Source organism: Lynx rufus, unplaced genomic scaffold (genome assembly GCF_022079265.1).
Source record: "Lynx rufus isolate CCGP_SWC_20201006 ecotype Redwood Valley unplaced genomic scaffold, mLynRuf1.p SCAF_18, whole genome shotgun sequence".
Taxonomy (NCBI): Eukaryota; Metazoa; Chordata; class Mammalia; order Carnivora; family Felidae; genus Lynx; species Lynx rufus.
This window is the reverse complement of record NW_025814832.1, coordinates 875,506-887,720: the sequence shown is the minus strand read 5'-3', so window position 1 is coordinate 887,720 and position 12,215 is coordinate 875,506. Positions and strand designations below refer to the sequence as shown.

Below are 12,215 nucleotides of genomic sequence, written 5' to 3'. Positions count from 1 at the left end.
GTATTATAATCATACACATAGATTCTTATGATTACTGTAGGATACAGTAGAGGAGGCTAACTTCCCTTGTCCAAGTTAAACAGAGGAATAACATGAGACAGATACAGAGCAGTTAAATGGTATGGAGTTCTCCTAAGACCTTTACATTCTCAGGCCTTCTTTTATTTTTTACTTTTTTATTAAAAAATTTTTTTTTAATGTTTATTTCTGAGACAGAGACAGAGCATGAGTGGGGGAGGGTCAGCAAGAGGGAGACACAGAATCCGAAGCAGGCTCCTGGCTCTGAGCTGTTAGCACAGAGCCTGACACAGGGCTCCTGAGCTGAAGCCGGACGCTCAACCGACTGAGCCACCCAGGCACCCCTCTCAGGCCTTCTTTTATACTCTCCTCTTTGGCACTTAATATTTCACTAGGGGAAATATTTGAAACATATGCTATCTGAACTTACCCATAACAACAAAATTAACCTTGTTGCATTCATTGTTTAAAAATAAGATTGCAAGTTTCATTTATTCATCTCACACAAATTTATTAAGTAATTACTATATGCCAGCACTGTCTAAGTTCTGAATATACAACAGTGAACAAAACAGATCCCAAATCTTCACATTCTCATGGGTAGAAACAAGCAATAAATTTGTATAACCTTTTCCTTGGCCAACCTTGAAATTCCCTACATAAAATACCTCCATTTCCTCTGTGATTTGGTTAGCCATTCACACAGATTCATATGCATTTGTAATCAAAATCTTTTTGGTTGAAAAGAAGATAATTGGGATAGTTCGCATCCTTGGTGTTTTAGAGACCCAGAGAGCATTAAAAGGTGAGTAACATCATCTTTTGACATCCAAATTCTTCCAACATGGACAAATAGCTGACAATGTGAATTATCTATAGAAAACAATAATTTTATATTTTTACTGGCAGTTAAAAATACTAGACCATAAAGCAACTTGCACACTGTTCCAAGATACAGTCATTTCACCTCTTCAAAATGTTATCCTGTTTGGAAATATGATATTTAAGGACAATCATTTATAAATTATTAATATTTTGAAAAAATTTTATAATTTCCTCATGAACAGGATCAAATCATAGGTAGAGGAGTTCCTCATTGGTTATTTAGGACCTGTTGGATTAACTATCTCTGTTTAGGAAATATCACCTACATATCAGGGCTGAGCAAGCAGAATCAGTCTTATCTTCCCTGGGCCATACTGGAGAAACAAGGTCACATCAGTTTCAATACTGCTCTTTTTTCTTCATTTATTTGGCACTCCAATCTGTTGTCACAGTAACTTTATTTCATGATGTAATTAATTAAGTTAGAATATTTATTACTTTAAAGTTCAATAACTATCAATGAGTATGATTTTGGTATGATTTTAAGGAGCATCATCTGCTCTTTAGAAACAGTCTAGTTTAATCAATAATACAACAAGAACAAAAATACCTGCTGTGTCATTGCCTTTAAAGATTTTACTGGATGGGTAAATAATGTCTAGTCCAAATTATGTCTGACATTACCAGATTACAGTACAGAGACTGATATTTTCATTTGCTCATCTGATTTTCCACCAAGAATAATTGGATACACTTTACATGAACAAGACTGGGAGAGAGGTACAGTGATGTTTTAAGATAGTTCTTGCCTTTAGAGGCTTGTAAGCATTGTAGGGGTGATTAACATATATCCAAGAAAAACTGACATTTGAATAGTGATGTTTAGCCTTCAAGTCATGGACTTTTGCAATCCTCATGCTCTGTGACCATGGTGGAGCAGATATTATTATTCCTAATATGTTGATATAGAAACAGAGCGTCAGATATTTTCAACTTTACTCTGATTATCAGTAGCTTATCTAGGACGTGAACCCAAAATTTCTGTGCTGGCAAAAGGACAATAATTGGTACAAAGTGATGATTTCAATAAAGTGTGTCATAAACTTACTAGATTTCAGAGAAGGGGATTTTGTAGCTGGAAAGATCAAAGGTTGCTTCTTGGAGGGGATGAACATTAAGGGATGGACTTCCAAGTGCATCCTAATTGATGACTGCATTCCTCAATATGACCTCACATTGGTTATGAGGAAATTCTCTTGCTGAATAGTATCCTCAGGGCAGCCTTCATGTCTCTGTTTCTCAGACTATAAATGAAAGGATTTAGCATTGGAGTCACTGCCATGTACATAACAGTCATGATTGCATCCTTTAGGCTGTAACTAGTCAGAGGGCGGAAATACATGCCCATGACTGTTCCATAATACAGAGAAACAACAGTGAGGTGGGAGCCACAGGTGGAGAAGGCTTTGAGCATGCCCTTAGTGGAAGGAACCCATAAAACTGTGGAAAAGACCCGGACATAGGAGATGATGATGCATAGTAATGGCACAGAGAAAATACCAACCCCTACGTACATCATCTTCACATTGAAGTGGATGTCAGAACAGGACAGCTTAAGCAAAGGGGTAATGTCACAGTAGAAGTTGGCTACCTCCTTGTTGCCACAGAAGGACAGACTAGCTGTGAGCAGAGTATGGGGGAGGGCATTGGCGTTTCCAACCACCCAAGATCCAACAACTAGAAGGACACAAGTCTGTGGGCTCATAATTGTTGTGTAATGAAGTGGGCGGCTGATGGCCATGGCACGATCATATGCCATCACAGCCAGGATATAGCTATCTGTGTTACCCAAGGCAATCATAAAATACATTTGTGTTAGACATCCCCCAAAGGAGATGGATTTGCTGTGCAAGACATGGTTGGCTAGCATCTTGGGGATGGTTACAGAGGAGAATAAGATGTCAACGGAGGAGAGGTTGGCAAGGAAAAAATACATGGGGTTGTGAAGGCGAATGTCAGAGCGAATAGCCAAGATGATGAGCAGGTTTCCAGTCAATGTGATGGGGTAAATGAACAGGAAGAAGATGAAGAAGAAGTCTTCCTGTACCTGCTGACCAGTAACTCCCAGGAGGATGAATTCCAGGGTAGAAGATTGGTTGTCTTCTTTCATGGTTCCTTTGTTAAGAAAGGGGAGAAGAATCCAGAATTATTAATGGATTTTATGTAATGATCTTCTTTATCCATCAGTTTTGATTCAAGTGACTATCAATCTCTACGATGTGTTTACTAAATCCAGAGATAGCCAACATTTTGGGGAAATATCCTTGTTGATTAGTGAAACTGATCAACAATTAACTCTTGACACTCATGTCTAAGAAGTGAACAATCTGTGAATCCAAAGTGGCCATCCTCCCCCATCTCAGAACCATCACTCAAACACCTAGGATTCAATAAATTCACAAATGCCTTTACACTGTATGTGCTGGATATTTTGCTAGACTAATGGAAAAAAGCACAAATATGTGAAAAATACAATTTTTTAGTCCACTTATTCGACATGTAAGACAAAGTCTGTGCTCTCAGGAACTTTACAATGTAATAGGAAAGCCAAAAATAGCACATTTAAAAAATTTCACACTACAAGGAATGGAAAGCACTTAGAAATCTTGATAAAATACTCCAGTACAAAAGATGTGTCATTACAAGGGCCAGCCATGAAATTAGAAATTGTTCCAATGACCAAACTAATAGAGATCCTAGAACCCAGGAAGTAACAGGTGTCTATGCTGACATTGGATTATTGTAAATCACCAGGATCACTGGGTTTTTGTCCTAGCAACAACAAGCCTAGTGAATTTCCTCCCCAAGCACCTCATTTTCAGAGAAGAATTTCACCATGTCCTTTTACAAGGTATATCTCTTTAAAAAACTCTCTAATATCCATAATCACAAAGCTTTTCACTTCCCTTCCTTTATTATTATTTTTCTCACTTCTGGGTGTATAGCCAAAGGAAATGAAATGGGGTATTGAAAAGATTTCTTCAGTCTCATTTTTATGGCAGCATTATTCACCGTACTGAGCTATGGAAACAACATAAGTGTCCACCAAGAGATGAAGGGATAAAGAAGATATTGTATTCTCTCTCTCTCTCTTCTCATTACATGAAATAAGCCAGACACAGAGACAAACAGTGAATAATCTCACTTCGATGTGTATTTTAGGAAAGTCATAGTCATAGTAACAGTTAGCCATAGTTGATGCTGATCTTGAGAACTTGGGATCTGCAGCCAAGGTTTGAGTCCTAATTTTGCTACTACAACTCTATGTCAACTTAGGTATTCAATTCATCATTCTTCATTTGATAAAGTGACAAAAATAATTCTACTTACCTTTGGAGGTTTTGCGAGGCTCAAAGGAGCTAATGCAGGTAGTGCAGTTGCTGGCTATCTATCCTTGATTAGTCACTGTCATAAAGACCCTTTTCCACAACATTCACACCTCCTATTGAGGCGTCAGCTCAGATGCTGTCAAATGGGTTTTGGTCCTGTGGCCTTCACTCCTCTTCCACGAGTGGGAAGTTCACAGCCAGCTGCTGAAGCACTTGTGAACATTCCTCCCTGGGGAGGCAGGCATGCTGCAGAAAGGGTCAGTAGTAGGCCTGAAGAGTGGGTCTCTGGTCCTCTGCACTTGAGGTGAAGGAGCTAGGACTTGGATGGTTTGGACAAAAGAGCCTCGAGTTTCCTAATGATAGAGCAGAAGAGATGACTGTTCTAGACGGGCCATGAAGACGGGAACTCTAGCTTCCTCCTCAGGAAGCAAGGTGGTCATAGAATAGAGAAAATTAGGAATTCTTTACCAGGTTATAACATCTCTTGCAACGTGACTCCCTCAGGTCTTCATCCTGGCCGTAGTCAGAGTAATTGTTGAGACTCATTACACACTCCTATGGCTGTGCCCTGAGGAGACAGTGGTTCTCAAGAGTAATCTTTCCCAGAGTTCCTTTCTAGAAGGAAGTATGGGCAAGAGGGTTTCCTAGAGAATGTGTCTCCAGGGTCCAAGCTCTGAGCTGACCTCTTCTAAACACTTTGTTGGCATACGGGCTCCTGGCACCAATTAGAACATCCTGTTGGGTGCTGCAAAGACTGTGGTACAACTGAGTAAAAGAAATAATCAACAAAGTGAAACAATAACCTATGGAAAGGGAGAAGATATTTGCAAACCATATATTTGATAAGGGGTTTATAACCAAAATATTTAAAGAACTCATGAAACAAACACACATACAAACAAATTGAATGAAAAAATAGGCAGCAGAACTAAATAGACATTTTCCAAGAAGACACCCAAATGACCAACAGGTACAGGAAAAGATGATCAATGTCATCAATCACCAGGGAAATGCAAATGAAAACCACAATAAGATATCACTTCACACCTGTTGGAATGGCTATTATCAAGAAGACGTGCGGTAATAAAGTTGGCAAGGGTGTAGGTGTAGAGAAATGGAAACTTGTATGGACTGTTGGTGAGAATGTAAATTGGTGCAGCCACTATAGAAAACAGTATGGAGATTCCACAAGCAATTAAAAATGGAACTACCATATGATCCAGCAATTTCATTAACTTCTGGGTATATATCCAAAGGAAATGAAACAGGGTATTGAAAAGATATCTTCAGTCTCATTTTATGAGACTATTATATATATTATATATATGTATACATACGTATACATACACACACATATACAATGCATTTAATGGAATATGATTCAGTCACAAGAAAGAAGCCAATTCTTCCATTTACATAATAATAGTGAAGCTAAGGGATCTCAGTGAAATTAGCCAGACGCAGAGACAAATAGTGAATGATCTCACTTCCATGTGTATTATAGGAAAGTCACAGTCATAGTAACAGAGAGTAGAGGATGGTTTATCAGGGCCTGGGGGTGTGGGAGAGAGGGAGATCAATTTTTCTGTGTGGAATGATCCTTGCATTTTAAGAGTAAATTCCACTTGGTCATGGTGTCTAAACCTTTTAATATGCTGCAGAACTCTGTTTGCTACTGTTTCGTTGAGGATTTTTAGATCATTGTTCATAAGGGATATTGGTATGAAATTTTCTTTTTTTTTTTTCTTGTAGTGCCTTTGGTTGATTTGGTATCCTCACAGAATGAGTTAGGAATTTCTTTTCCTCTTCAATATTTGGAAAAGTTTGAGAAGGATTGGTACTAGTTCCCTTTAAATGTTTGTTAAAATTCACCAGTGAAGCCTGTAGGTCCAGGGATTTTCTTTGTTGGAAATTTTTCATTACTGATTTAATGTCCTTACTAGTTATAGGTCTATTCGTATTGTTTGTTTCTTCATGATTTAGTTTTGGTAGGTTGTGCATTTCTAGGAATTTGTGCACATAACCATTCATAATGCTCTTATTATCCTTTTTTAACTATAGAATTGGTAATAATGTCCCCACTTTAATTTCTGATTTTAGTAATTTAAGTCTTTTTTATCTTTAGTCTATCCAGATAATTTTTTGTCAATTTTGTTGATGGTTTCGAAAAACTAACTTTTGGGTTTATGATTTCCTCTAATGTTTTTCTATTCTCCATTTCATTTTTCTCTAATCTTTATATTTTCTTTCTTCTGCTAGTTTTGGGTTTTAGCGTGTTCTTTTTCTAAGTTCCTTAGGTTGTAAATTTAGGCTATTGATGGGAGATCATTCTTATGTTTATTTTAATTTAATTTAATTTATTTATTTCTGATTATTTAAATCCAAGTTAGTTAACATATAGTGTAATAATGGTTTCAGGAATAGAATTTAATGATTCATCACTTACATACAATGCTCAGTGCTCATCCCAACAAGTGCCCTCCTTAATGTCCATCATCCATTTAGTCCATCACCCCACCCAACACCCTCGTAGAAAACCTCAGTTCATTTTCTGTACTTAAGAGTCTCTTAAGGTTTACCTTCCTCTGTGTTTTTATCATGTTTTTTCCTTCCCATCCCCTATGCTTATCTGTTTTGTTTCTTAAATTCCACATGTGAGTGGAATCATATATTTCTCTGACTGACTTATTTCACTTAGTGTAATATGATATTTGCAAACCAACCAAATATCTACTTACATCCATGTTGTTGCAAATGGCAATATTTCATTCTTTTTTGATCGTGAGTAAAATTTCAATGTGTGTGTGTGTGTGTGTGTGTGTCCTCTCCTTTATGCATACATCATTTGGTGGACATTTGGGTTTCTTCCATAATTTGGCTTTTGTTGATAGTCCTCCTATAAACATTGGGATGCATGTACCCCTTTGAATCAGCATTATTGTATTCTTAGGATAAATACCTAGTAATGCAATTGTGGGGTTGTAGGGTAGCTCTGTTTTTAAATTTTTGAGGAACTTCCATACTGTTTTCCAAACTGGTTGCACAAGTTTGCATTCCCACCAGCAGTGCACAAGGGTTCCCCTATCTCTGCATCCTAACCAACATCTGTTGTTTCCTGAGTTGTCAATTGTAGTCATTCTGCCAGGTGTGAGATGGTATCTCATCGTGGTTTTGATTTTTATTTCTTTGATGATGAGTGACATTGAGCATCTTTTCATGTATCTGTTAGTCATCTAGATGTCTTCTTTGGAAAGTTGTCTATTCATCTCTTCTGCCCAGTTCTTCACTGGATTAATTTTTTTGGGGTGTTGAGTTTGATAAGTTCCTCTCTCTCTCTCTCTCTCTCTCTCTCTCTGTATATATATATATATATATATATATATATATATATATATATAATGAATATATATATATATATTCATCTATTTTTGAGAGACTGAGAGACAGAGCATGAGTGGAAGAGGGGCAGAGAGAGAGAGAGAGCGAGAGCGAGGGAAACACAGAATCCGAAGCAGGCTCCAGGTCTGAGCTGTCAGCACAGAGCCCAATGTGCAGCTTGAGCTCATGAACCATGAGCTCATGATCTGAGCTGAAGTCAGACGCTTAAACAACTAAGCCACCCGAGTGCCCCAAGTTTGGTACGTTCTTTATAGATTTTGGATACTAACCCTTTATCTGATAGGTCATTTGCAAGTATCTTTGCCCATTCTGTCTGTTGTCTTTTAGTTTTGTTCATTGTTTCCTTCACTGTGTAGATTCTTGATGAGGTCCCAATAGTTCACTTTGTTTTTGTTTCCCTTGCCTCCAGAGACATGTCTAGTAAGAAGTTGCTGTATCCGAGGTCAAAGATGTTGTTGCCTGTTTTGTCCTCTAGGACTTCGATGGTTTCTTGTCTTACATTTAGGTCTTACATCCACTTTGAGTTTATTTTTGTTCCATACTGGTTTTATAAGTGATCAGTCTAATACTTTCATTATGTTTGGTTTTACCTGTGAAATTTTTCCTTTCATAATTTTCTTAGTGTTGAAAATGGCCTTTCCTTATCATTCAAAGAATTCCCTTTAACATTTCTTTTAACACTGATTTGGTGGAGAGGAATGCCTTTAACATTGATTTGCCTTGGAAACTATCTCTCCTTCTATTCTGAATGATAGCCTTACTGGGTAGGGTATTTTTGGTTGCATGTTTTTTTTTCCTTTTGGCACTTCAAATGTATCATGCCATTTCCTTCTGGCCTGCAAGGTTTCTGCTGAGAAATCAGCTTATAGCTTTATGAGGTTTCCCTTGTATTCAACTGTTTTCTCTTGCTGCTTTTAAAATTCTCTCTATCAATACTTTTTGCCATATTTATTATTATGTATCTTGGCATATTCTGGTTGATTTTGTTGGAGCCTCTCTGTGCCTCCTGGATCTGGATGTTTGTTTTCTTCCCCAGATTAGGGAGGTTTTCAGTTATTACTTTTAAAATAAATTTTATTCTCCCCTTTTCCTTCTGGGATCCCTGTAATGTAAATATTATTATGCTTGATGATACTTCAGAGTTCCCTTAACCTGTTCTCATTATTCTATTATTCTTTTTTCTTTTTGCTCTTCAGGTTGGTTGCTTTCCATTATTCTTTCAGCTCACTGATCCATTTTTCTGCCTCTGTAATGTGCTCTTGGTTTCCTCCAGTGAAATTTCAACTTCAGTTATTGAGTCCTTTATCTCTGATAGATCATTTTTTTATATTTTATATCTTTTTGTTGATGGTCTCACTGAGAGCCTCCACTCTTTTCTCATGTCCAGTGAGTACCTTTATGACTATTACTTTGAATTTGTTACCAAGCATATTGCTTATTTCATTTAGCTCTTTGCTGTGGTTTTGTCCTCTTCTTTCATTTGGGACCCATTCCTTTTTCTCCTCATTTCATCTAACTCTCTGTGTTTGTTTCTGAGTATTAGAAAAGTCAGCTATGTCTACTGATCTTGAAAATAGTGGCCTTCTGAAGAACAGATCACGTGGTGGTCTGTAGCACAATGTTCCCTGTTTACCAGAACCAGGCACTTCAGGGGTGTCCCCTATGTAGGTTGTTTTCACCTTACTATTGTGGCTGAGTCAGGGTTGCCTTCAGTCCAGTCAGCTGCAATGGCCAACTTTGTCTCTTGTGGGCAGGGTTTTGTTCCTGTGCCGTTAAGGGGCCAGTTTGGGACCTCTGTGGGCTTATAGTTGGGCAGTGTCAGCAGTCATACCAGATGCCTGTCCTCAGTGCATGTGCCAGGTGGCAGGCAAACTGAACTGTGTAGTTCTCTTCCTGTGTTGTCCCTTAAGAGGCTTTAGTTGGTGAGCAGGGTCTGCAGTCAGATCAAATGTCTGCCCCCAATCTTTCTGCTGGGGCTACAGTCAACACAAACTGGAGGGCCCTCTTCCAGTGCTGACCCTTGAAAAGATTTTGTTGGTGGGCAGGGCTGACAGTCAGATCATGTGTTTACCCCATTCCATCTGCTGCGGCTGCAGGCAAACTGGTGTGTGTGGTTTTCTTCCCCTTTCCCCAGGGAAGAAGTCACTTTGGACTGTTGCTTGTCCCTCCTGGATCTGCTTGCAGGATGTGTCACAGTAGAAACCACTTTGGAAGGATGCTTGCCAAATGGCATGCTTTGGTTTGGGTAGATTTACAGAACAGAAGGGCAGGGCACAGAGTGTTACCAAGGTAGGTTAAGGGTGTTTGCACTGGTTCCTGCAAGTGTATGTGTCTCTAGACTGGGGAAAGGGGAAATAAATGATGCCTATCAGGTCTTTTGTTTTTGAAGAAGTCTCCTAAAGGTCTCTGCCCCTCCAGCATGTTCTGAGATTAGTAAATAAATTTCCCTCACATATTGCCCACCTGTTTTCAAGCTACTGCTTCTATGCTGCATCTTGGTGTGGTGGTTTGTTATGCTGGGTCTTTAAGGGTGGGGACTCAGTTTCCTATTACCTTCCAGGTTTCCCATAACTAGGCCTGCTGATTTTTAAAGTACCCCTTTTTAAGCCCCACTAACTGTAAAAACTCTGGGAAGTTAAACTTTACTAGTTTTCAAAGCCAAATATTATGGGAACTCATCTATCTAGTGCAACTTCCATGTCTAGGGTCCCTGATGTCTGTTCTTCTCTCTTCTCTGTGTTTGTGGTGCCCTTCCTGTTTGTGGTTAGTCTTGCTGGGAGTTTGGTTTCTGTCCCCATCTCCACCCTTCTACCCTTCTTAATGTATCCTCATCTCTAAGGTGAACTGTGGAAAGTCTGTTTTGCCAGTCTTCAAGTAATTTTCTGGGTTGGTCGCTTTGATGTGGCTATTATCTAGGTGTGTCTGTGGGACGAGGTGAGATGAGGATACCCCTACTCCACCATCTTTCCAGAATTCTCTGCCTTTTTTTTCTTAATACATTTTTATTGCATATATCTATTCCCAGACAGTTTTTTTGCTTAGTTATTTATAACCTTACAAAATACTATCAATAATAATTTTTAGGGATTTACTTTTGTGTTTTTTTTTTTTTTTTTTTTTTTTTTTTTTTTACCTAGGTCTATCCTTTATAGGATATAGGATACAGTAGTTAGCAGTCAGATTTAGAGGAACATATGTTGAGGTCCAGTTGTGTCCTGAGGGCAGTACCCCATGGAGGTGGGATGTGCTACCACTGAGGACCATGGAAACTTTCACAAACCTGGAAAGTCTTCTAAACTGGTTCTTTGAGAGTGTTTGTGGAGCTCACCTCCAGCAAACTCTCCCTTCCCCAGAGGCTTGTGGGAAGGGTTGGAAGTCACAATCCTGTAATCTCTTGGTTTTTCTAATGGCAAGCCCCATCCTGAGGCTATATAGGGAAGGGATTTACATTTTTAAATATTACTGTTATGTTGCTCCGATTCAGTAAAATATTTCTGTGAGCCATTCAGGAAAAGAAATTTTTCTACTGGCTGGAGAGACTAAGCCAATTACTAAGGACATTTTGTTGTCTTCACACGATGGGCGGGGGGGGGGGGGCAAGGAGGACCATGTCTAGAACTATGTATGGGGTGATTTTTGTGTTTCCATGCCAAATAATAGAGATTAAAAGGAATTACAGCATAATAATAATAATAATAATAATAATAAAGGCAGTACTATTGTGGACTGAGACCCCTCAGGAATGAAGGTCCGGGTCATCTCAGCAGGTGAAGACCTAGTGGCAGCTGTTTGGCAGCTCCCCTCAGAGACGTGAGCTTTTGAGGTCATCCCTCAGACATGTGGTCATCCCTCTTCTGAGTTCCTAGGTTCTGGTAACATCACCTTTCCCTTTTGTACCTAGGGGAAGTGATTTATTCTTGTGGTTAATCTCCGGGCTACCTTCACATCCATCTCTTTCTCCTACAGTCTTTTTCAGGACACACCTATATATCTACTTCCCTGTATTAAATCTTCTGGGTTTAAAAATACCAGATTATGGGGGTGGGGTGGGGTGGGGGTGGGAAACACCTGGGTGGCTCAGTTGGTTAGGCATCCACCTTTGGCTCAGGTCATGATCTCGTGGTTCGTGGGTTTGAGCCCCGTGTCAGGCTCTGTGCTGACAGCTCAGAGCCTGGAGCCTGCTTCAGATTCTGTATCTCTCTCCCTCTTTCCCCTTCCCTGCTCACACTCTGTCTCTCTCAAAAATAAATAAACATAAAAGAAAATTTAAAAAGTACCATATATGGGCCATATTGGTGGCTCAGTCAATTAGGTGTCTGACTTCAGCTCAGGTCGTATCTCATGATCCGTGAGTTTGAGCCTTGCACTGAGCTCTCTGCTGTCAGTGCAGAGCCTGCTTCATATCTTCTATCTCCCTCTCTCTCTCTGCCCCTCTCTCCTGCTCATTCTCTCTCTCTCTCTCAAAAATAAACACTAAAAAAAATCAGATGTGATTTGTGTTTTCTGAATAGGCCTGAACTGACCCAAGCTGACATACCAGCCATAGACTGTAGTCTTTTCCAGACTTAGTCAATTGATCCATTG

At 39.2% G+C, this 12,215-nt stretch overlaps 1 protein-coding gene across 1 annotated transcript; it reads right to left on the bottom strand.

Moving 5' to 3' along the window:
* Positions 1–2,083: 2,083 nt before the first annotated feature.
* On the bottom strand, positions 2,084–3,013 carry LOC124513618 (olfactory receptor 1A1). Its single transcript, XM_047081742.1, has one exon. It carries the CDS (start codon positions 3,011–3,013, stop codon positions 2,084–2,086), a length of 930 nt encoding a protein of 309 aa, XP_046937698.1.
* Positions 3,014–12,215: the final 9,202 nt, after the last annotated feature.

Bases quoted from the DNA above. Each gene is read 5' to 3' on its own strand.
- LOC124513618 (XM_047081742.1), bottom strand. From the start codon at position 3,013: ATGAAAGAAGACAACCAATCTTCTACCCTGGAATTCATCCTCCTGGGA.